Source organism: Scyliorhinus canicula, chromosome 31 (genome assembly GCF_902713615.1).
Source record: "Scyliorhinus canicula chromosome 31, sScyCan1.1, whole genome shotgun sequence".
NCBI classification, from domain to species: domain Eukaryota; kingdom Metazoa; phylum Chordata; class Chondrichthyes; order Carcharhiniformes; family Scyliorhinidae; genus Scyliorhinus; species Scyliorhinus canicula.
Genome location: NC_052176.1, coordinates 4,014,595 through 4,038,988, shown reverse-complemented (window position 1 = coordinate 4,038,988; position 24,394 = coordinate 4,014,595). Strand labels below are relative to the sequence as shown.

At 55.8% G+C, this 24,394-nt stretch overlaps 1 protein-coding gene across 1 annotated transcript; it reads left to right on the top strand.

Moving 5' to 3' along the window:
* Positions 1 to 2,191: 2,191 nt before the first annotated feature.
* On the top strand, positions 2,192 to 24,069 carry LOC119959022 (fos-related antigen 2-like). Its single transcript, XM_038787569.1, has 3 exons — positions 2,192 to 2,498; positions 22,104 to 22,211; positions 22,829 to 24,069. Exons 1-3 carry the CDS (start codon positions 2,328 to 2,330, stop codon positions 23,351 to 23,353), a joined length of 804 nt encoding a protein of 267 aa, XP_038643497.1. The 5' UTR covers positions 2,192 to 2,327; the 3' UTR covers positions 23,354 to 24,069.
* Positions 24,070 to 24,394: the final 325 nt, after the last annotated feature.

Here is a 24,394-nt window from a genome sequence, read left to right as displayed (position 1 = left end):
CCCCCCCCCCCCTCGGCCCCCCTCTCGCCCCCCCCCCCCCCGGCCCCCCCCCTCTCGGCCCCCCCCCCCTCTTGGCCCCACCCCCCCTCTCGGCCCCCCCCCCCCCCTCTCGGCCCCCCCCCCCCAAGGGCGCCGAAGTTCAGCTTGCCCGGGGCGCCAGCAACCCTAGGGCCGGCGCTGTATACACCAGTACACCATGGTGCAGACACGCACACTGATGGACACACACAGGGACCAATCAACATGTACAAACACCGCAGCCAATCCCCAGTTAGTATACACGCACTATAAGGTCAGAGGGCACCACGGTTCCCAGTCATTCTGGGTGCTGCCTCTGAGTGTAACAAGAACTCATCCAGCCCAGCACAGACTCGTGCTGAGAGAATCAACTGGTCCGGACAAGGCTCAGGTCTCTAGTTCAAGTTAGCATCATTTAGACCCATAGTCACAGCCTGGATCACATGCTCCACAGGAACTCTTCCCGTCTAAATGCCCACATGGCTAAGACGGTGTGTCGGTCACCAACAGCTCAGGGACAGCTGACAGGCACAAATTCGCTATTCCATTGAGGAGCCTCTCCATCCACCACCGCCCAGACTCCCCCTTCCTGTAACGCGAGAGGATTTGAAACTGTGCTCTGCATTATCATCGTATTCTTCATAATGTTTCACTGTTATGGCTCAGTGGGTTTCTCTCTCTCTCCCTCGCGCTCTCTCTCTCGCTCTCTCTCTCTCACGTCTGAATCGGAAAGGGTCCCACTCCACGGAATCAAACTCACAAATCAGGCCAACAGCCCCAGTACTGAGGGAGTGCCGCACTGTCAGAGGGTCAGTACTGAGGGAGTGCTGCACTGTCAGAGGGTCAGTACTGAGGGAATTCCGCACAGTCAGAGGGTCAGTACTGAGGGAATGCTGCACTGTCAGAGAGTCAGTACTGAGGAAGTGCCGCACTGTCAGAGGGTCAGTACTGAGGGAGTGCTGCACTGTCAGAGGGTCAGTACTGAGGGAGTGCCGCACTGTCAGAGGGTCAGTACCGAGGGAGTGCCGCACTGTCAGAGGGTCAGTACTGAGGGAGTGCTGCACTGTCAGAGGGTCAGTACTGAGGGAGCGCTGCACTGTCAGAGGGTGAGTACTGAGGGAGCGCCGCACTGTCAGAGGGTCAGTACTGAGGGAGTGCTGCACTGTCAGAGGGTCAGCACTGAGGAAGTGCCGCACTGTCAGAGAGTCAGTACTGAGGAAGTGCCGCACTGTCGGTGGGTCAGTACTGAGGGAGTGCTGCACTGTCAGAGGGTCAGTACTGAGGGAGTGCTGCACTGTCAGAGGGTCAGGACTGAGGGAGTGCCGCACTGTCGAAGGGTCAGTACTGACGGAATGCAGCACTGTCGAAGGGTCAGTACTGAGGGAGTGCCCCATTGTCAGAGAGTCAGTACTGAGGGAGTGCCGCACTGTCAGAGAGTCAGTACTGAGGGAGTGCTACACTGTCAGAGGGTCAGTACTGAGGGATTCACTCCCACAGGGAGTGGGGGAGAATGTGGTACTCGCTCCCACGGGGAGTGGGGGAGAATGTGGGACTGGCTCCCACAGGGAGTGGGGGAGAATGTGGGACTGGCTCCCACAGGGAGTGGGGAGAATGTGGGACTCACTCTCATGGGGAGTGGGGGAGAATGTGGGACACGCTCCCACAGGGAGTGGGGAGAATGTGGAACTCGCACTCACAGGGAGTGGGGGAGAATATGGGACTCGCTCCCACAGGGAGTGGGGGAAAATGTGGGACTCGCTTTCACAGGGGAGTGGGGGAGAATGTGGAACTCGCTCCCACAGGGGAGTGGGGGAGAATGTGGGACTCGCTCCCACAGGGGAGTGGGGGAGAATGTGGGACTCCCTCCCACAGGGGAGTGGGGGAGAATGTGGGACTCGCTCCCACAGGGGAGTGGGGGAGAATGTGGGACTCCCTCCCACAGGGGAGTGGGGGAGAATGTGGAACTCGCTCCCACGGGGAGTGGGGGAGAATGGGGAACTCGCTCCCACGGGGCGAGCTCGAGGTGTATGGTGTTGATACATTTATGGAGGGGGGGGTGAGCTGGATAAATACATGAGGGAGAGCGGAATAGGAGGATAGGGTGATGCGGGTTGTGGGGGGGGGGAGATGAAGACGGGGGTGGGAGGCAGCTGGTGTGGATGTTTCATTCATCAATTGAGCGACGGTTAGCGATTACGATGCTTTAACCTTCTTTCTTTCCCTTTCAGAAGTACAACGTGCCCCTGTGTGGGGCGGCCACAGCAGTGCCCTCTCTGACCACCATCACCAGCAGCCAGGATCTCCAGTGGATGGTGCAGCCTACCGTGATCACCAGCTCCACATCAAACTTCTACCCCAGAACCTACCCCTACCCACCCCTGGGCATGGGCAATGCCCCGGGCACCTCGGGCATGTCGAGGGCAGGGGTGATCAGGTCCATCATGCCCCCTCACGGAGGAAGGCGGCGGAGGGAGGAAGAGGTAGGTTTATATAAGAAGGCTCCCACACTCTATGCTTTGACGCCCATCCCTAATTGCCCCTGGAGAAGGTGGTGGGTGAGCCGCCATCTTGAACCCGCCGCAGTCCCCGTGTGTTGTAGGTACACCCACTGTGCTGTTAGGGAGGGAGTTCCCAGGATTCTGACCCCAGCCACAGTGAAGGAACGGCCGATATATTTCCCAGTCGGGATGGCGAGCGGCTCGGAGGCGGGGGGGGGGGGGGGGGGGGGGGACGTGCAGGCGGTGGTGTTCCCCTGTGCGTCTGCTGCTGCCCTCGTCCTTCTAGACGGTAGAGGTGGCGGGTTTGGAAGGTGCTGTCTGATGTGACCATCAATTCACTCGAGACACGATTGGAAGTAAACTGTGGTTTCATGAAGGACGAACCCCTGTCGCTGTGTACGAAGCTGAACAGGGTGAAGACACTGTGCAGGGCTCTGATGACTGTGTGGGAGGTCATATCGGGGCATGGGATAGCAAAGGGGAAGTGGGAGAATTCGTCTATGACGTTGAGGAAGTACACATTTCGATTTGTCGAGACGAGGGGACCTTTGAAATCGATGCTCAGGCGTTCAAAGGGCCGGGAAGCCTTGACCAGGTGGGCCCTGTCTGGTCTGTAGAAGTGCGGTTTGCACTCCGGACAGATCGGGCAATCCCTGGTGATGGCTTTGACCTCCTCGGTGGAGAAAGGCAGATTGCGGGCTTGACGTACTGGGCGAGCCGGGTGACCCCCGGGTGGCAGAGGTCGTTGTAGATAGCTTTCAGGCCGTCGTCTTGCGCGTTGGCGCATGTGCCATGGGACAGGGCATCTGGGGGCTTGTTGAGCTTCTCCGGTCGATATATGATGTCATAATTATAGGTGGAGAGTTCGATCCTCCACCGCAAGATTTTATCGTTTTTTATTTTGCCCCTTTGCGAGTTGTTGAACATGAAGGGAACCGATCTTTGGTCGGTGATGAGGGTGAACCTCCTACCTGCGAGGTAGTGCCTCCAGTGCCATACGGCTTCCACAATGGCTGGGGCTTCCCTTTCGACTGAGGAGTGTCGAAGTTCCGAAGCGGAGAGGGTTCGGGAGAAGAAGGCTACTGGTCTCCCTGCCTGATTCAGAGTGGCAGCGAGAGCAACCTCTGAGGCATCGCTCTCCACCTGAAAGGGGACGGATTCACCCACCGCCCGCATGGCGGCTTTGGCGATGTCCTCCTTGATGCAGTTGAAGGCCTGGCATGCTTCTGCTGACAGTGGGAAGAGTGTGGTCTTTAATAGTGGGCGGGCTTTGTCCGCATACTAGGGGACCCACTGGGCGTAATAAGAGAAGAATCCCAGGCACCTCTTGAGGGCCCTGGAACAGTGAGGGAGAGGGAGTTGTAAGAGGGGGCGCATACGGTCAGGGTCGGGTCCTAGTACCCAGTTTTCCACGACATAGCCGAGGATGGCTAGTCTGGTTGTGCGGAAAACGCATTTCTCCGTGTTGTACGTGAGGTTTAGGGTTTGGGCGGTTTGGAGAAATCGGTGGAGGTTGGCGTCGTGGTCCTGCTGATCATGGCCGCAGATGGTGACGTTATCCAAGTACGCAAACGTGGCCCGCAGCCCGTACTGGTCCACCATTCAGTCCATTGCTCGTTGGAACACCGAGACCCCATTCGTGACTCCAAAGGGGACCCGGAGGAAATGGAAGAGGCGGCCATCTGCCTCGAACGCTGTGTAGTGGCGGTCCTCCGGGCGGATTGGGAGCTGGTGGTATGCAGACTTCAGATCCACCGTGGAGAATGTGCGGGACTGGGCGATCTGGTTGACCATGTCTGCAATTCTGGGGAGGGGGTGCGCATCGAGGTGCGTGAACCGGTTAATGGTTCGGCTGTAATCAACCATCATCCGGAACTTTTCCCCGGTCTTGACGACTACCACCTGAGCTCTCCAGGGGCTGTTACTGGCCTCTATGACTCCCTCACGTAGGAGCCGCTGGACTTCGGCTCTGATGAATACTCTGTCCTGCAGGCTATACCGCCTGCTGCGGGTGGCTACTGGTTTACAGTTAGCCGTCAGGTTAGTGAAGCTGCAGATAGTGAGAAGAGGTAGGGGTCCGCCGAAGCTGAGTGTGAGGCTCTTGAGGTTGCATTGAAAGTCGAGCCCGAGTAAAAGTGGGGCGCAGAGGTCGGCGAGTACGTACAGCTGGAAATTAGAGTAGCTGGCGCCCTGAATCGTTAGGGTCACGGCGGTGTGCCCTTGTATTTGGACTGAGTGCGAGCCCGAGGCGAGGGAGATAGTTTGCCGTGCGGGGAAGATAGGGAGCGAACAGCGTCTTACCAGGTCAGGGTGTACAAAGCTCTCGGCGCTCCCGGAGTCGAAGGGGCACGGTGTCTTGTATCCGTTGATTTGAACGGATATAATCGAGCTCCTGAGGTGCTTCGGACCGACTGGTCCAACGTGACTGCGTTGAGTTGCGGGTAGTCGGCGGCTCGATCAGCAGTGCTGGAGTGGCCCCGTGATGACTGTCCGCGGAGGTCGTAGTCGTCGAGGTGAACATCGGGTGATGGCCAAGATGGCGGCCCCCATGACTCGCACGTGGCCGGCCGCGTGGGGGAGGATTGCCAAGATGGTGGCCCCCATGACTCGCACATGGCCGGCCGCGTGGGGGAGGATTGCCAAGATGGCGGCCCCCATGACTCGCACATGGCCGGCCGCGTGGGGGAGGATTGCCAAGATGGCGGCCCCCATGAGTCGCACATGTCGGGCGGAGGCGGAGTTGGCAGACACGCAGCAACGTTGCGGGGCCTGCGGGCCTGCGAGTTGGGGGAGCGATTGCTCTGGACTGCGGGGGAGTTAGAGGGTTTTCATTTCGCCAGGCATACTTTGGCATAATGTCCTTTTCGACCGCAGCTGCTGCAGGTCGCGTTGCGGGCCGGGCAGTGCTGCCGTGGGTGTTGGGGCTGGCCACAAAAATGGCACGCTGGCGCTCCATAGTGGGTGGGTGGCCGTGCGGCGCAGGCCTGGGGCAGTCGCTGGTCGGGGGTCCACGATGGGGTCGCTTTATCTGCGGGGAATGAGTTGAGACTTTGAAACGCGACCTCCATAGTGGTTGCTAGCGCTACCGTGTCCTCCAAGTTCTGGGCCCCCTTTTCGAGTAGTCGCTGGCGCACATAGTTAAACCGGACCCCCGCAACGTAAACACCACGGACAGCGAGTTCCATATGCTGGGAGGCAGTTACAGCCTGAAAGTTGCAGTCCCGAGCAAGGGCTTTTAAGTCGCGCAGGAAGTCCTCTAGCGACTCTGCGGCACGCTGGCGGCGGGTAGCGAAAATGTGCCGCGCGTAGACCTCTTTTACCGGCCGCACGTATAATCGGTCGAGCATAGCCAGGGCCTCGGTATACGAGTCGGTACAGTTGAGTTGCGTAGAGATGCGATGGCTCACCCGTGCGTGCAGTAGGCTGAGTTTCTGCTCCTCTGTCGTCTCGGAGGTGGTCGATGCAGCCAGGTAGGCCTTGAAACACCGAAGCCAGTGTAGAAAGATTTCCTTCATCTCTGTGGCCTGCGGGTCGAGTTCTAGTCGATAAGGTTTGAGGGCTGATTCCATAGTAGTTTTCTTAAGTCTATTAAATTGATGTGACCATCAATTCACTCGAGACACGATTGGAAGTAAACTGTGGTTTTAATAGACTTACAACTGAGCCTGCCTGCGACCAGAAGAACTGAGGGCAGGCTCACAAGGCTGCAGCACTTTATACTTCCGGTAGTGGGAGGGGCCATTGGCGAAGCCGAGGGTGGAGCCCTGTACAAGCTCCTCATCTCCCCCTGTGGGCAGAGCCGCGCCACGGCTCACAGACAGAGCCCACAAGGACATAATACAATACAGTGTGAATTACATGAAGTACATTCACCACACTGTCGAAGGAACGAGTGGCTGCGGTGCGTCTTGTAGACGGTGCGCACGGCTGCCACTGTGCGTCGGGGGCGGAGGGAGTGAATGTTTGTGGTTAGCGTGTCGATCGAGCGGGGCTGCTTTGTCCTGGATGGTGTCGAGCTTCTCGAGTGTTGTTGGGAGCCGTGCTCATCCAGGCGAGTGGAGAGTCCCTCACACTCCGGACTTGTGTCACTTACGTTTAGCAATGTGTTATCTAGTAATGTTCGGAGTGATATGAAGCTATCTGACAGAGAAAACCAATCCTGCCACAATTCTGATCAGGAATTAAAAGTCATCGGCACTGCACTTAAACTTGGAAACGTTTATTGTCAATATTGACAGTTCCCACACACCCCAGGAACCCCCTGTAAATACTGGCACACTCCCCGGGGACTCCCTGTAAATACTGACACACTCCCCGGGGACCCCCTGTAAATACTGACACTCCCCGGGGACCCTCTGTAAATACTGACACACTCCCCCGGGGACTCCCTGTAAATACTGACACACTCCCCCGGGGACCCCCTGTAAATACTGACACACTCCCCGGGGACCCCCTGTAAATACTGACACTCCCCGGGGACCCCCTGTAAATACTGACACACTCCCCCGGGGACCCCCTGTAAATACTGACACACTCCCCGGGGACCCCCTGTAAATACTGACACTCCCCGGGGACCCCCTGTAAATACTGACACTCCCCGGGGACCCTCTGTAAATACTGACACACTCCCCAGGGACCCCCTGTAAATACTGACACACTCCCCGGGGACTCCCTGTAAATACTGACAGACTCCCCGGGACCCCCCCGTAAATACTTTTTTTTTTAAATAATTTTTATTGAATTTTTCAAAATACAAACATTTTAACCCCCCCTACATTTACATTTAAATTATAACAAAACAAAGTCAAACCCCCCTACTTAACAAGAAAAAGAAAAAGAATCCCCCCCCCCCCCTACCCGCGCATCCCCCCCCCCCCCCCCGCCCCCCCCGCCGGCGAAACCGACAGTCAGACCAACTTATCATTTCTAGCAGCGTCCTCGGGCAGGCCTTGCCCGTGCCACCGCCGCTACCGTACTTCCTTCGTCGTTTTCCCCCCTCCACCCCCCCCTCCCCCCCTCCCGCCCTCCCCTCCCCTCCCGGGTTGCTGCTGTCATGGCCTCAGTTTCTATCTCTGATCCAAGAGGTCTAGGAAGGGTTGCCATCGCCTGGAAAACCCCTGCACCGACCCTCTCAGGGCGAATTTAATCCTTTCCAATTGGATGAAGTTTGCCATGTCGTTTAACCAGGTGTTAACACTCGGAGGCCTTTCGTCCCTCCACTGAATCAGGATCCTCCTCCGAGCCACCAAGGACGCAAAGGCTAATATTCCAGCCTCCCTCGCCTCCTGTACCCCCGGTTCCACCCCAACCCCGAAGATCGCAAGTCCCCATCCTGGCTTGACCCTGGACCCCACCACTCTCGACACCGTCCCTGCCACCCCCTTCCAGAACTCCTCCAGTGCCGGACATGCCCAAAACATATGTGCATGATTCGCAGGGCTTCCCGAACATCTAATACACCTGTCTTCACCCCCGAAAAACCGACTCATCCTTGTCCCCGTCATGTGGGCTCTATGCAGTACCTTAAATTGAATGAGACTTAGTCGCGCACATGACGACGACGAGTTAACCCTCTCCAGGGCGTCTGCCCATGTCCCGTCCTCTATCTGTTCCCCCAGCTCTAACTCCCACTTATCTTTCAGCTCCTCTACTGGTACCTCCTCCACCTCCTGCATAATCTTATAGATGTCCGAGATCTTCCCCTCCCCGACCCAGACCCCTGATAGCACCCTATCACTCACCCCCCTGTCGGGGAGCGCGGGGAACCCCGCTACCTGTCGTCTGGCAAATGCCTTCACTTGGAGGTACCTGAACGTGTTCCCCGGGGGGAGCCCAAATTTCTCCTCCAGCTCTCCCAGGCTCGCAAACCTCCCCTCTATAAACAAGTCCCTCAGTTGTCTAATACCCGCCCTCTGCCAGCTCTGGAATCCCCCTCCTGTGTTTCCCGGCGCAAATCTGTGGTTCCCTCTTAGTGGTGCCCCTATCAGACCTCCCACTTCCCCCCTGTGTCGCCTCCACTGCCCCCAGATCTTGAGGGTGGCCGCCACCACCGGGCTCGTGGTATACCTCGTGGGAGGGAGCGGCCATGGTGCCGTTACCAGTGCCCCTAAGCTTATGTTGCCGCAGGACGCCCTCTCCATGCGCTTCCAGGCTGCCCCCTCCCCTTCCATCATCCACTTTCGTACCATCGATGTATTTGCCGCCCAGTAATATCCGGAAAGGTTGGGTAACGCCAGCCCTCCACTATCCCTACTCCGCTCCAAAAAGACCCTTCTAACTCTCGGGGTGCCATGTGCCCACACATACCCCATGATACTACTCGTTACCTTCTTGAAAAAGGCCCTGGGGAGGAAGATGGGCAGACACTGGAACAAAAACAAGAACCTCGGGAGGACCGTCATTTTAACTGACTGCACCCTCCCTGCTAGCGACAGCGGCACCATGTCCCACCTCTTCCCCCTGTAAATACTGACACACTCCCCGGGGACCCCCTGTAAATACTGGCACACTCCCCGGGGACCCCTTGTAAATACTGACACACTCCCCGGGGACCCCCTGTAAATACTGACACACTCCCCGGGGACCCCCTGTAAATACTGACACACTCCCCCGGGGACCCCCTGTAAATACTGACACACTCCCCGGGGATCCACTGTAAATACTGACACACACCCCGGAGACCCCCCCTGTAAATACTGACACACTCCCCGGGGACCACCCTGTAAATACTGACACACTCCCCGGGAACCCCCTGTAAATACTGACACACTCCCCGGGGACCCCCTGTAAATACTGACACACTCCCCGGGGACCCTCTGTAAATACTGACACACTCCCCGGGGACCCCCTGTAAATACTGACACACTCCCCGGGGACCCCCTGTAAATACTGACACACTCCCCGGGGACCCCCCTGTGACTACTGACACACTCCCCGGGGACACCCTGTAAATACTGACACACTCCCCGGGGACCCCCTGTAAATACTGACACACTCCCCGGGGATCGTTTGGGATGGTTTATATATACAAGATACCCGGGAGTGAGTTACAGACTGGAATCTAATCGAGGGGTTCGGGGTGGTTTGTATATAGAATAACAGATACCCGGGAGTGAGTTACAGACTGGAATCTAATCGAGGGGTGCGGGAAGGTTTATATGAATAACAGAGACCCGGGAGAGAGTTACAGACTGGAATCTAATCGAGGGGTTCGGGGTGGTTTATATATAGAATAACAGATACCCGGGAGTGAGTTACAGGCTGGAATCTAATCGAGGGGTTCAGGGTGGTTTATATATAGAATAACAGATACCTGGGAGTGAGTTACAGACCGGAATCTAATCGAGGGGTTCAGGGTGGTTTATATATAGAATAACAGATACCCGGGAGTGAGTTACAGACTGGAATCTAATCGAGGAGTTTGGGTTTTATTTTTAAATGAGAGTGACAGAGTCAAGGAATTTGAGTTTGTGCATGAGTGGGTTTGAGTGAATGTGCGAGTGAATGCGAGGGTGTGAGTGAGTGTGTATGTGAGGGAGTTTTAGTATGAGAGTGAGAGAGTTTAAGTGTGAGTTCATGAGTTTATGTGAGTGAGAGTGAGCGTGTGAGGACGTTTGAGTGTCAAATTATGTGCATGAGTGTGAGTGAGGGACTGAGGGGGGTGGCTGAGAGACGGTGTGAATGAGAGCATGTGATTGAGTGTGTGAATGTGAATGAGGGAGTGAGTGAGGGAGTGTGTGAGTGAGGGACTGAGGGTGTATGAGGGACTGAGGGAGTGTGAGTGAGGGAGTGTGTGTGTGAGTGAGTGAGTGAGTGAGTGTGTGTGCGAGGGAGTGTGTGAAATAGGGAGTTTGTGAGTGAGGGACTGAGGGAGTGTGCGTCAGGGAGTGTGTGAGTGAGGGAGTGTGTGAGTGAGGGAGTGAGTGAGTGAGGGTGTGAGTGAGTGTGTGAGGGAGTGTGTGAGTGAGGGAGTGTGTGAGTGAGGGAGTGTGTGAGTGAGGGAGTGTGTGAGTGAGGGAGTGTGTGAGTGAGTGAGTGAGGGAGTGTGTGAGAGTGAGGGAGTGTGAGAGTGAGGGAGTGTGTGAGTGAGGGAGTGAGTGAGTGAGGGAATGTGTGATTGTGTGAGTGAGGGAATGTGTGAGTGAGTGTGTGTGAGTGAGGGAGTGTGTGATTGTGTGAGTGAGGGAATGTGTGAGTGAGGGAGTGAGGGAGTGAGTGAGTGAGTGTGTGAGTGAGTGAGTGAGGGAGTGTGTGAGTGAGTGTGTGATTGTGTGAGTGAGGGAATGTGTGAGTGAATGAGGGAGTGTGTGAGTGAGTGAGGGAGTGTGTGATTGTGTGAGTGAGTGAAGGAGTGAGTGAGTGAGGGAGTGTGTGATTGTGTGAGTGAGTGAGTCAGTGAGGGATTGTGTGATTGTGTGAGTGAGTGAGTGTGTGAGTGAGTGAGGGAGTGTGTGATTGAGTGAGTGAGGGAGTGTGTGATTGTGTGAGTGAGTGAAGGAGTGAGTGAGTGAGTGAGGGAGTGTGTGATTGTGTGAGTGAGGGAATGTGTGAGTGAGTGAGGGAGTGTGTGAGTGAGGGAGTGTGTGATTGTGTGAGTGAGGGAATGTGTGAGTGAGTGAGGGAGTGTGTGTGAGTGAGTGTGTGATTGTGTGAGTGAGGGAATGTGTGAGGGAGTGTGTGAGTGAGTGAGTGATTGTGTGAGTGAGTGAGGGATTGTGTGAGTGAGTGAGTGTGTGAGTGAGTGAAGGAGTGAGTGAGTGAGGGAGTGTGTGATTATGAGAGTGAGGGAATGTGTGAGTGAGTGAGGGAGTGTGTGAGTGAGTGAGTGAGGGAGTGTGTGAGTGAGGGAGTGAGTGAGTGTGTGAGTGAGTGAGGGAGTGTGTGTGTGAGTGAGTGAGTGTGTGTAGCAGTGTGTGAGTGTGTGAGTGTGGGAGTGTGTGAGTGTGGGAGTGTGTGAGTGAGTGAGTGAGGGAGTGTGAGTGAGTGAGTGAGGGAGTGTGTGAGTGAGGGAGTGAGTGAGTGTGTGAGTGAGTGAGGGAGTGTGTGTGTGAGTGAGTGAGTGTGTGTAGGATTGAGGGAGTGAGTGAGTGAGTGTGTGAGTGAGTGAGGGAGTGTGTGTGTGTATGAGCGAGTGAGTGTGTGTAGGATTGAGGGAGTGAGGGAGTGAGTGTGTGAAGAGTGAGTGAGTGTGTGAGTGAGGGAGTGTGTGTGTGAGTGAGTGAGTGTGTGAGTGAGTGTGTGAGTGAGGGAGGGAGTGTAGGATTGAGGGAGTGAGTGTGGGAGTGTGTGAGTGAGTGAGTGTGTGAGTGAGGGAGTGTGTGAGGGAGTGTGTGAGTGAGGGAATGTGTGATTGTGTGAGAGGGAATGTGTGAGTGAGTGTGTGTGTGAGTGAGTGAGGGAGTGTGTGTGTGAGTGAGGGAGTGTGTGAGTGAGGGAGTGTGTGAGTAAGGGAGTGTGTGAGTGAGTGAGTGTGTGAGTGAGGGAGTGTGTGATTGTGTGAGTGAGGGAATGTGTGAGTGAGTGTGTGAGTGAGTGTGTGTGTGAGGGAGTGTGTGATTGTGTGAGTGAGGGAATGTGTGAGTGAGTGTGTGAGTGAGTATGTGTGTGAGTGAGTGAGGGAGTGTGTGTGTGAGTGAGGGAGTGTGTGAGTGAGTGAGTGAGTGAGTGTGTGAGTGAGTGAGGGAGTGTGTGATTGTGTGAGTGAGGGAATGTGTGAGTGAGTGTGTGAGTGAGTGTGTGTGAGTGAGGGAGTGTGTGTGAGTGAGTGTGTGATTGTGTGAGTGAGGGAATGTGTGAGGGAGTGTATGAGTGAGTGAGTGAGTGATTGTGTGAGTGAGTGAGGGATTGTGTGAGTGAGTGAGTGTGTGAGTGAGTGAGTGTGTGAGTGAGTGAAGGAGTGAGTGAGTGAGGGAGTGTGTGATTGTGAGAGTGAGGGAATGTGTGAGTGAGTGAGTGAGGGAGTTTGTGAGTGAGTGAGGGAGTGTGTGAGTGAGGGAGTGAGTGAGTGTGTGAGTGAGTGAGTGAGGGAGTGTGTGTGTGAGTGAGTGTGTGTAGAAGTGAGTGAGTGAGGGAGTGTGAGTGAGTGAGTGAGGGAGTGTGTGAGTGAGGGAGTGAGTGAGTGTGTGAGTGAGTGAGGGAGTGTGTGTGTGAGTGAGTGTGTGAGTGAGTGTGTGAGTGAGGGAGGGAGTGTAGGATTGAGGGAGTGAGTGTGGGAGTGTGTGAGTGAGTGAGTGAGTGTGTGAGTGAGGGAGTGTGTGAGGGAGTGTGTGAGTGAGGGAATGTGTGATTGTGTGAGTGAGGGAATGTGTGAGTGAGTGTGTGTGTGAGTGAGTGAGGGAGTGTGTGTGTGAGTGAGGGAGTGTGTGAGTGAGGGAATGTGTGAGTGAGTGAGTGTGTGAGTGAGGGAGTGTGTGATTGTGTGAGTGAGGGAATGTGTGAGTGAGTGTGTGAGTGAGTGTGTGTGTGAGGGAGTGTGTGATTGTGTGAGTGAGGGAATGTGTGAGTGTGTGAGTGAGTGAGTGAGGGAGTGTGTGTGTGAGTGAGTGTGTGTAGGAGTGAGGGAGTGTGTGAGTGTGGGAGTGTGTGAGTGAGTGAGTGAGGGAGTGTGAGTGAGTGAGTGAGTGAGGGAGTGTGTGAGTGAGGGAGTGAGTGAGTGTGTGAGTGAGTGAGTGAGGGAGTGTGTGTGTGAGTGAGTGTGTGTAGGAGTGAGGGAGTGTGGGAGTGTGTGAGTGAGTGAGTGAGGGAGTGTGAGTGAGTGAGTGAGGGAGTGTGTGAGTGAGGGAGTGAGTGAGTGTGTGAGTGAGTGAGGGAGTGTGTGTGTGAGTGAGTGAGTGTGTGAGTGAGTGTGTGAGTGAGGGAGGGAGTGTAGGATTGAGGGAGTGAGTGTGGGAGTGTGTGAGTGAGTGAGTGAGTGTGTGAGTGAGGGAGTGTGTGAGGGAGTGTGTGAGTGAGGGAATGTGTGATTATGTGAGTGAGGGAATGTGTGAGTGAGTGTGTGTGTGAGTGAGTGAGGGAGTGTGTGTGTGAGTGAGGGAGTGTGTGAGTGAGGGAGTGTGTGAGTGAGTGAGTGTGTGAGTGAGGGAGTGTGTGATTGTGTGAGTGAGGGAATGTGTGAGTGAGTGTGTGAGTGAGTGTGTGTGTGAGGGAGTGTGTGATTGTGTGAGTGAGGGAATGTGTGAGTGAGTGTGTGAGTGAGTGTGTGTGTGAGTGAGTGAGGGAGTGTGTGTGTGAGTGAGGGAGTGTGTGAGTGAGTGAGTGAGTGAGTGTGTGAGTGAGTGAGTGAGGGAGTGTGTGATTGTGTGAGTGAGGGAATGTGTGAGTGAGTGTGTGTGTGAGTGAGGGAGTGTGTGTGAGTGAGTGTGTGATTGTGTGAGTGAGGGAATGTGTGAGGGAGTGTGTGAGTGAGTGATTGTGTGAGTGAGTGAGGGATTGTGTGAGTGAGTGAGTGTGTGAGTGAGTGAGTGTGTGAGTGAGTGAAGGAGTGAGTGAGTGAGTGAGGGAGTGTGTGATTGTGAGAGTGAGGGAATGTGTGAGTGAGTGAGTGAGGGAGTGTGTGAGTGAGTGAGGGAGTGTGTGAGTGAGGGAGTGAGTGAGTGTGTGAGTGAGTGAGTGAGGGAGTGTGTGTGTGAATGAGTGTGTGTAGGAGTGAGGGAGTGTGTGAGTGTGGGAGTGTGGGGAGTGTGTGAGTGAGTGAGGAGGGAGTGTGAGTGAGTGAGTGAGGGGAGTGTGTGAGTGAGGGAGTGAGTGAGTGTGTGAGTGAGTGAGGGAGTGTGTGTGTGAGTGAGTGAGTGTGTGTAGGATTGAGGGAGTGAGGGGCTGAGTGTGTGAGTGAGTGAGTGAGTGTGTGAGTGAGTGAGGGAGTGTGTGAGTGAGTGAGTGTGTGTAGGATTGAGGGAGTGAGGGAGTGAGTGTGTGAGTGAGTGAGTGAGTGAGCGGGTGTGTGAGTGAGGGAGTGTGTGTGTGAGTGAGTGAGTGTGTGAGTGAGTGTGTGAGTGAGGTAGGGAGTGTAGGATTGAGGGAGTGAGTGTGGGAGTGTGTGAGTGAGTGAGTGAGTGTGTGAGTGAGGCAGTGTGTGAGGGAGTGTGTGAGTGAGGGAATGTGTGATTGTGTGAGTGAGGGAATGTGTGAGTGAGTGTGTGTGTGAGTGAGTGAGTGTGTGAGTGAGTGTGTGAGTGAGGGAGGGAGTGTAGGATTGAGGGAGTGAGTGAGGGAGTGTGTGTGTGAGTGAGGGAGTGTGTGAGTGAGGGAGTGTGTGAGTGAGTGAGTGAGTGTGTGTGAGGGAGTGTGTGATTGTGTGAGTGAGGGAATGTGTGAGTGAGTGTGTGAGTAAGTGTGTGTGTGAGGGAGTGTGTGATTGTGTGAGTGAGGGAATGTGTGAGTGAGTGAGTGAGTGAGTGAGTGTGTGAGTGAGGGAGTGTGTGAGTGAGTGTGTGAGTGAGGGAGTGTGTGAGTGAGTGAGTGAGTGAGGGAGTGTGTGTGTGAGTGAGGGAGTGTGTGAGTGAGTGAGTGTGTGAGTGAGTGAGTGAGGGAGTGTGTGTGTGAGTGAGTGAGTGTGTGAGTGAGGGAGTGAGTGAGTGTGTGAGTGAGGGAGTGAGTGAGTGAGTGAGTGAGTGAGTGAGTGTGTGAGTGAGTGAGTGAGGGAGTGTGTGTGTGAGTGAGGGAGTGTGTGAGTGAGTGAGTGAGTGAGTGTGTGAGTGAGTGAGTGAGTGTGTGAGTGAGTGAGGGAGTGAGTGAGTGAGTGAGTGAGTGAGTGAGTGAGTGAGGTGTGAGTGAGGGAGTGTGTGAGTGAGTGAGTGAGTGAGTGTGTGAGGGAGTGTGTGTGTGAGTGAGTGAGTGTGTGAGTGAGTGTGTGAGTGAGGTAGGGAGTGTAGGATTGAGGGAGTGAGTGTGGGAGTGTGTGAGTGAGTGAGTGAGTGTGTGAGTGAGGCAGTGTGTGAGGGAGTGTGTGAGTGAGGGAATGTGTGATTGTGTGAGTGAGGGAATGTGTGAGTGAGTGTGTGAGTGAGTGTGTGAGTGAGGGAGGGAGTGTAGGATTGAGGGAGTGAGTGAGGGAGTGTAGTGTGTGGTGAGGGAGTGGTGTGACGTGAGGGGAGTGTGTGAGTGAGTGAGTGAGTGTGTGTGAGGGAGTGTGTGATTGTGTGAGTGAGGGAATGTGTGAGTGAGTGTGTGAGTAAGTGTGTGTGTGAGGGAGTGTGTGAGTGAGGGAGTGTGTGAGTGAGTGAGTGAGTGAGTGTGTGAGTGAGTGAGTGAGTGAGTGTGTGAGTGAGGGAGTGAGTATGTGAGTGAGTGAGTGTGTGAGTGAGTGAGGGGAGTGAGTGAGTGAGTGAGTGTGTGAGTGAGGGATTGCATGAGTGAGTGAGTGAGTGTGTGTGTGAGGGAGTGTGTGTGTGAGTGAGTGAGTGTGGGAGTGAGTGTGTGAGTGAGGTAGGGAGTGTAGGATTGAGGGAGTGAGTGTGGGAGTGTGTGAGTGAGTGAGTGAGTGTGTGAGTGAGGCAGTGTGTGAGGGAGTGTGTGAGTGAGGGAATGTGTGATTGTGTGAGTGAGGGAATGTGTGAGTGAGTGTGTGTGTGAGTGAGTGAGTGTGTGAGTGAGTGTGTGAGTGAGGGAGGGAGTGTAGGATTGAGGGAGTGAGTGAGGGAGTGTGTGTGTGAGTGAGGGAGTGTGTGAGTGAGGGAGTGTGTGAGTGAGTGAGTGAGTGTGTGTGAGGGAGTGTGTGATTGTGTGAGTGAGGGAATGTGTGAGTGAGTGTGTGAGTAAGTGTGTGTGTGAGGGAGTGTGTGATTGTGTGAGTGAGGGAATGTGTGAGTGAGTGTGTGAGTGAGTGAGTGAGTGAGTGTGTGAGTGAGGGAGTGTGTGAGTGAGTGAGTGTGTGAGTGAGTGAGGGAGTGTGTGAGTGAGTGAGGGAGTGTGTGAGTGTGTGTGTGAGTGAGTGAGTGTGTGAGTGAGTGAGTGAGTGTGTGAGTGAGGGAGTGTGTGAGTGAGTGAGTGAGTGAGTGTGTGAGTGAGTGAGGGAGTGTGTGAGTGAGTGAGGGAGTGTGTGAGTGTGTGTGTGAGTGAGTGAGTGTGTGAGTGAGTGAGTGTGTGAGTGAGTGAGGGAGTGAGTGAGGGAGTGAGTGAGTGAGTGAGTGAGTGTGTGAGGGAGTGTGTGAGTGAGGGAGTGTGTGAGTGAGTGAGTGAGTGAGTGAGTGTGTGAGTGAGGGAGTGTGTGAGTGAGTGAGTGAGTGTGTGAGTGAGTGAGGGAGTGTGTGAGTGAGTGAGGGAGTGTGTGAGTGTGTGTGTGAGTGAGTGAGTGTGTGAGTGAGTGAGTGTGTGAGTGAGTGTGTGAGTGAGTGAGGGAGTGAGTGAGGGAGTGAGTGAGTGTGTGAGGGAGTGTGTGTGAGTGAGGGAGTGTGTGAGTGAGTGAGTGAGTGAGTGAGTGTGTGAGTGAGTGAGTGAGTGAGGGAGTGTGTGAGTGAGGGAGTGTGTGAGTGAGTGAGTGAGTGAGTGTGTGAGTGAGTGAGTGAGTGAGTGAGTGTGTGAGTGAGTGAGGGAGTGTGTGTGTGAGTGAGGGAGTGTGTGAGTGAGTGTGTGTGTGAGTGAGTGAGTGAGGGAGTGTGTGTGTGAGTGAGTGAGTGTGTGAGTGAGGGAGTGAGTGAGTGAGTGAGGGAGTGTGTGTGTGAGTGAGTGAGTGTGTGAGTGAGGGAGTGAGTGAGGGAGGGAGGGAGTGTGTGTGTGAGTGAGTGAGTGAGTGAGTGTGTGAGTGAGGGAGTGAGTGAGGGAGGGAGGGAGTGTGTGATTGTGTGCAGCCTCCTACACTGGGCTACACTCTGCCTCAGAGCAGAGGTGGGTTCAGAGCTCCACGCTGGGACCAGTGGAGGTTTCAGAGCTCCACGCTGGGACCAGTGGAGGTTTCAGAGCTCCACGCTGGGATCGATGGAGGTTTCAGAGCTCCACGCTGGGACCAGTGGAGGGTTCAGAGCTCCACGCTGGGACCAGTGGAGGGTTCAGAGCTCCACGCTGGGATCGATGGAGGTTTCAGAGCTCCACGCTGGGACCAGTGGAGTGTTTCGAACTCCGCGCTGGGCCCAGTGGAGGCTTTAAGCCTGCAGGCCCATTCCCATCTCTGCCAGTGTTTGATTCACAGTCACAGCTGCTTGGCCTCCCTGACAGATATCGCAGCACAGCTGGAACTGCTGTGAGGCAGACAGCCAAAATCTGCCAACAGAACCCTACCCACCCCTCACCCACCCACCCCAATAAACATTTAACAGTAGCTTCAGACAGATCATGACATTTAAAATCGGCAAGTTGTCTGAATGAGGGTTGTATTCCGTGGAATGTGGAAGATCGAGAGGGCGGTTCAATCAAAGTTCGAAAGGAACGAAAGCGAACAGCTGAGCGGGAGAGAGTGCGAAACTGTTCCCCTCGGTCAGGGGTGTCGAGGACGAGGGAAGGGGGGGGGGCGTTGGGAGGTGCAGAGTGTAAAACTGAGAGGCAGTGAGATTAGGAACCGCTTTTCTCTCCCGCAAACGGCAATCGGTGCCTGATCGAGTGGTTTCAGATCTTGAGATGGATGGATGTTTATTATCCAGGGGCCTGGGGGCAAAGGAGGATGTACAAAATCAGCGTCCGCTATCCTATCGGCACGACGGGACCCCCAGAATCAAAAAAAAGGGGCGTCCATGTCAGGCGGGCACCTGAATGGTCGCCCATCTTTCAGCCCCTACCAAGATGGCCGCCCGCCCTTTGACCTGTTGTTAAGACTCTAAGACATAGGAGCAGAATGAGGCCACTCGGCCCATCGGTTCTGCCCCGCCATTCAATCTTGGCTGATATTTTTCTCCTCCCCATAACCCTTGAACCCCTGAGGAGTCGCCACGAGGCCATTGCTCATTCCCTGATCCCCGAGGGGCAGCGGGCAGGCACTCGGAATTTTCAGGAGCCATCCGGCTCGCAGCGTTGGGAGGGCGAGGCTCGCTTCCCTGAGCACCTGGGTGACCAGGTTCTGGGGAAGCTGGGTGGGTGTTGCTGGGGGAGGCGGGGGGGGGGGGGGGGGGAGTGGGTGATTCTAGAGGGGTCCCAAACTCTGGAATTCCCTTCTTCACCCCCCCCCCCCCCCTCCTCTCTCTCTCTCGGACTCCTCAATGCCTCCTTGGCTGTCAGCTCACCCCCCCCAGGATATGAGGCAATGAGTCAAAGCTCCTTCCAGGGCAGGAAGTCGTCGTCCACACATTGGAATGATTTTCCTGCTGACTAATACGTCCGCTGCTAACCGTTCGGTCTTGGCCAACGCTGCACTGACTCACGCATACCTGCTGCTTTGCTCACTGCCAATTAAACTGGCTCGGCCTCTTCCTTTTACCAGCCCTCCCCCCCCCCACTCCCTCCCTCCCACCCTGCCCCCCGCCTCGCCTCAGCCCCCTTCCCTCCCTCTAGCACGGAGGACGATATCGCTCACACGCCAACAGATTGTGATTGCGGTTTTAGCAGAGAAAGGGAGATACAGCGAAGGGGAGGGAGGGGGGGGGGATTTATTTAACTGTCCCAGAGTCGTACAGATTGAACAGATACAGCAGCGGGAGGACCTGGGGATGGACGGACATCAGTGAAGCTTGGGACAGCTGTGGGTAAACCCCTTCCACTTTATCAGCGGATGCATGAAATCAAAAGAGGTTCTGATAAATCCCGGGCGGTACGGCACCACAGTGGTTAGCACTGCTGCTTCACAGCGCCAGGGTCCTGGTTTCGATTCCTGGGCTCGGGTCGCTGTCTGTGCGGAGTCTGCACGTTCTCCCCCGTGTCTGCGTGGGTTTCCTCCGGGTGCTCCGATGTAGGTACACCCGCCGTGCTGTTAGGGAGTTCCCAGGATTTTGACCCCAGCCACAGTGAAGGAACGGCCGATATATTTCCGAGTCGGGATGGCGAGCGGCTCGGAGGGGGGGGGGAACTTGCAGGCGGGGGTGTTCCCCGTGCGTCTGCTGCTGCCCTCGTCCCTTCTAGACGGTAGAGGTGGCGGGTTTGGAAGGTGCTGTCGAAGGAGCGAGTGGCTGCGGGGCGTCTTGTAGACGGTGCGCACGGCTGCCGCTGTGCGTCGGGGGGGGTGGAGGGGAGTGAATGTTTGTGGTTAGCGTGTCGATCGAGCGGGGCTGCTTTGTCCTGGATGGTGTCGAGCTTCTCGAGTGTTGTTGGGAGCCGCGCTCATCCAGGCGAGTGGAGAGTCCCTCACACTCCTGACTTGTGCCTTGTAGATGGTGGACAGGCTTTGGGAGGGGGTCAGGAGGTGAGTTACTCTCCGCAGGATTCCCAGCCTCTGACCTGCTCTGGTAGCCACAGTATTAATGTGGCTGGGTCCAGTTCAGTTTCTGATCAATGGTAACGCCCACGACTGTGGGGGATTCAGCAAAGGTAGTGCCATTGAATGTCAAGGGGCGATGGTTCGATTCTCTCCTGCTGTTGATGGTCACTGTCGAGCAGGGCCTCGGAGACGGTGCAGAGGAGATTTACAGGGATATTCCCGAGGTTGAGGGACTTCCGTGAAAGCGGAGAGACAGGGAGTCCCACATTCTCCCCCACTCCCTGTGGGAGCGAGTCCCACATTCTCCCCCACTCCCTGTGGGAGCGAGTCCCACATTCTCCCCCACTCCCTGTGGGAGCGAGTCCCACATTCTCCCCCACTCCCTGTGGGAGCGAGTCCCACATTCTCCCCCACTCTCTGGGTATAGATATTTATCCTGAGCCCAGTCTGACTGTCTGACATTGATGACTCTCTCGTTCTGCCCTCACCCGCAAGTGGAAAATCTTTCTCCACGTTGACCCTGTTGGAATCTCCTCCATCAGTTTAAATCCCCTCAGCTGCAGCCTGTAAGGTTTCCTCATGGGCTAGAAACCTCTCAGCTTTAGTAGCGTTCTTCGAGGTTTGATTCCATGTCCTGCTGTGCCTCGCGGGTTATTGTGCAGGAGAGATTCTGCAGTGCAATCAATGTGTCAACAGCAAGATCGCACAGACAGCGAGTTGATAATAATCCAGGAATTAGGGCAGCAAGTAGCATTGTGGATAGCACAATCGCTTCACAGCTCCAGGGTCCCAAGTTCGATTCCGGCTTGGGTCACTGTCTGTGCGGAGTCTGCACATCCTCCCCGTGTCTGCGTGGGTTTCCTCCGGGTGCTCCGGTTTCCTTCCACAGTCCAAAGATGTGCGTGTTAGGTGGATTGGCCGTGATAAATTGCCCTCAGTGTCCAAAATTGCCCTTAGTGTGTTGGTGGGGTTACTGGGTTATGGGGATAGGGTGTAGGTGTTGACCTTGGGTATGGTGCTCTTTCCAAGAGCCGGTGCAGACTCGATGGGCTGAATAGCCTCCTTCTGCACTGTAAATTCTATGAAAGCTCTTTTATTTGGTGATGGTGATTGAGGGCTTGAATTTCACCCCAGGACCCTGTTCGTCTTCTGTGGGATCCCTCACACCCACCCGAGCGGGAGAACCTCTGACAGTGCAGCACTCCCTCAGTACTGACCCTCTGACAGTGCAGCACTCCCTCAGTACTGACCCTCTGACAGTGCACCACTCCCTCAGTACTGACCCTCTGACAGTGCGGCTCCCTCAGTACTGACCCTCTGACAGTGCAGCACTCACTCGGTACTGACCCTCTGACACTGCGGCACTCCCTCAGTACTGACCCTCTGACACTGCGGCACTCCCTCAGTACTGACCCTCTGACAGTGCAGCGCTCCCTCAGTACTGACCCTCTGACAGTGCAGCGCTCCCTCAGTACTGACCCTCTGACAGTGCAGCACTCCCTCAGTACTGACCCTCTGACAGTGCAGCATTCCCTCAGTACTGACCCTCTGACAGTGCAGCACTCCCTCAGTACTGACCCTCTGACAGTGCAGCACTCCCTCAGTACTGACCCTCTGACAGTGCGGCACTCCCTCAGTACTGACCCTCTGACAGTGCAGCACTCCCTCAGTACTGACCCTCTGACAGTGCGGCACTCCCTCAGTACTGACCCTCTGACAGTGCGGCACTCCCTCAGTACTGACCCTCTGACAGTGCGGCACTCCCTCAGTACTGACCCTCTGACGGTGCGGCACTCCCTCAATATTGACCCTCTGACAGTGCAGCGCTGCCTCAGTACTGACGCTCTGACAGAGCGGTGCTCCCTCAGTACTGACCCTCTGACAGTGCGGCACTCCCTCAGTACTGACCCTCTGACAGTGCAGCACTCCCTCAGTACTGCCCCTCAGACAGTGCAGCACTCCCTCAGTACTGACCCTCTGACAGTGCAGCACTCCCTCAGTACTGACCCTCTGACAGTGCGGCACTCCCTCAGTACTGACCCTCTGACAGTGCAGCGCTCCCTCAGTACTGACCCTCTGACAGTGCGGCACTCCCTCAGTACTGACCCTCTGACAGTGTGGCACTCCCTCAGTACTGACCCTCTGACAGTGCGGTGCTCCCTCAGTACTGGCTCTGACTCAAGAGTCTTGAAACCAAATCCTTCTGAATTTTTAATTGAGGGTGTTGTCGACTGAACCAACGCTGGTGTCTGGTTCTGGAGGTTGACTTCTCAATGGTTTTTCGCCATAGACTTATCCATTGTGTTTTTTTCTAGCTGTCACCAGAGGAGGAGGAGAGGAAGAGAATGCGAAGGGAGAGGAACAAACTGGCAGCAGCCAAGTGTCGGAACAGGAGGAAGGACCTGACTGACAAGCTCCAGTTGGTGAGTGACTGTAACTGTCTGAGACAGCGACATCGAACCGCATCCCTTCCAGCTTCACCCGAACAAAAACAACCTCCCCAATACACTCAAACCAACTCCCTGAGTGTTTCACAGGGACTGTGTAGAGGGAGCTTTACTCAGTATCTAACCCCGTGCTGTACCTGTCCTGGGAGTGTTTGATGGGGACAGTGTAGAGGGAGCTTTACTCTGTATCTAACCCCGTGCTGTACCTGTCCTGGGAGTGTTTGATGGGGACAGTGTAGAGGGAGCTTTACTCAGTATCTAACCCCGTGCTGTACCTGTCCTGGGAGTGTTTGATGGGGACAGTGTAGAGGGAGCTTTACTCTGTATCTAACCCCGTGCTGTACCTGTCCTGGGAGTGTTTGATGGGGACAGTGTAGAGGGAGCTTTACTCAGTATCTAACCCCGTGCTGTCCCTGTCCTGGGAGTGTTTGATGGGGGACAGTGTAGAGGGAGCTTTACTCGGTATCTAACCTCGTGCTGTACCTGTCCTGGGAGTGTTTGATGGGGACAGTGTAGAGAGAGCTTTACTCTGTATCTAACCCCGTGCTGTTTGATATCCGTGTAGCTGAAACGATCGGTTTGTTTTTGTGCAGGAAACGGACCAGCTGGAGGATGTGAAATCGGGTTTGGAGAAGGAAATTGCCGATCTTCAGAAGGAGAAGGAGAGGCTGGAGTTCATCCTTGAGGCCCACCAGCCCATTTGCAAAATCCCCGACCATGCCCGGGGCCCGTCGCCGTCGGGAATGGTCAAAGGTCGTGCAGCGAAGGCTAAGGACGCGGTCGCCGGGGGAACTGGCTTCTCCTGTAGGCCGAGGCCCCCGAAAGTCTTCATCAGGCCCGTGCCCGAGCTGGCCGTGAGGAGAGGGAGCCCCGGGCCCGAGGATCTGCACACCCCCACCCTCCTGCGGACCCCCTCCGTCACCCCCTTCACCGCCAGCCTGGCCTTCACCTACCCCAGCCTGCCGGCCTACGATCCGGAACCTTCCGCCGGCCCCTCCGGCCAGGGGCTGGCCCTCTTCGCCCCCCCGGAGCCCTGCGCCGCCGCCCATCGCCGCGGCAGCAGCAGCGGCGACCAGTCGTCGGACTCGCTCAGCTCCCCCACCTTGGTGACCCTTTAGGCCGGTCGACGTGCCAAGCGAGGACCCATCGCCCCCTCCGCGTCTGGGCGGGGGGGGGGTGTGGGAAGGGGCGCACGTGCGTCCACGTTGCACCTGCCGCGGACCGGCGGGGAGAGGGAACGCAAGGCGGGGAATGGCCTCTTCCCCGGAGCTCGCACGTCTTGTGAAGAGATTGACCCGCCCCCCCCCCTCCGTCTTCGGGCGGGGTGGGGGGCGGGACCGAGGGGGCTGGAGCCGAACTGACCGCCTCATGTGCGGCGGTCTTTGGCCTCGTCGGGAACGTCTGGTCGTCTGCGCAGCTGCAAAGCCTTTGGGAGCAGGCCGTGCGAAAATCGCCATCCCTTGCGCCAATGCAGGGGCGGGGGGTCAGGATGGTGACCGGAGCCAGTACCACCCCCCCCCCCCAAAATCCCTAGGGCTTTACAAAATCTGCCTCCCCCCCTCCCTCACCCCAACAAGCCACCCCCTCCACACCGGTTCCCTGAAGAATTCAGGCCCTGACCTTGAGCAGGCGAGATCGATCAAGACATAAACGTCGCCGGGGTGGCAGTGGGCAGCCGATACCGATACGCGTGGCACTGCCCACTGCCCGTGGCTGGGCTGCTTCACACTGACCCCCATCCCTCTGATGTTGCCAAGTGTCCAGAACCTGGGGCCAGTGGCCAGGGAAACTTAACAAAAGGTTATCAGGAAGCAAATCATTCCCCAAACCCCCCCCCCCCCCCACCCCACCCCCTCAATCCCAAACGGTAATGCTCTTTATTCGCTATTTATTTTGAAATGTATTTTTGTATAATTTATTTTTTATTCAAAGGGAACACGTCGATTCCTGAGACTGACAATCGGTGAAAATATAAAATAAAGCGCTGTTCTCTCGGCCGAGGCTTCCGCTGTCTTTTTCTCACACATTTTCTCGTTCCTCGACTCTCTCTCGCACGCACGCACACATTCATACAGACGCAGACGCGGCGTTACCCGCTCGGTGACGCCGTCGAAGGCCTCGTGCAGGATCGTCGGAAATAGGAGCGGGAGTGAAGGCCG

What these genes read in the sequence shown, in the direction of transcription:
- LOC119959022 (XM_038787569.1), top strand. Translation starts at nt 2,328, where the DNA reads ATGGTGCAGCCTACCGTGATCACCAGCTCCACATCAAACTTCTACCCC. An exon ending in GGCGGCGGAGGGAGGAAGAG is followed by an intron (nt 2,499 to 22,103) that starts GTAGGTTTATAT and finishes GTTTTTTTCTAG; the next exon opens with CTGTCACCAGAGGAGGAGGA. An exon ending in TGACTGACAAGCTCCAGTTG is followed by an intron (nt 22,212 to 22,828) that starts GTGAGTGACTGT and finishes GTTTTTGTGCAG; the next exon opens with GAAACGGACCAGCTGGAGGA.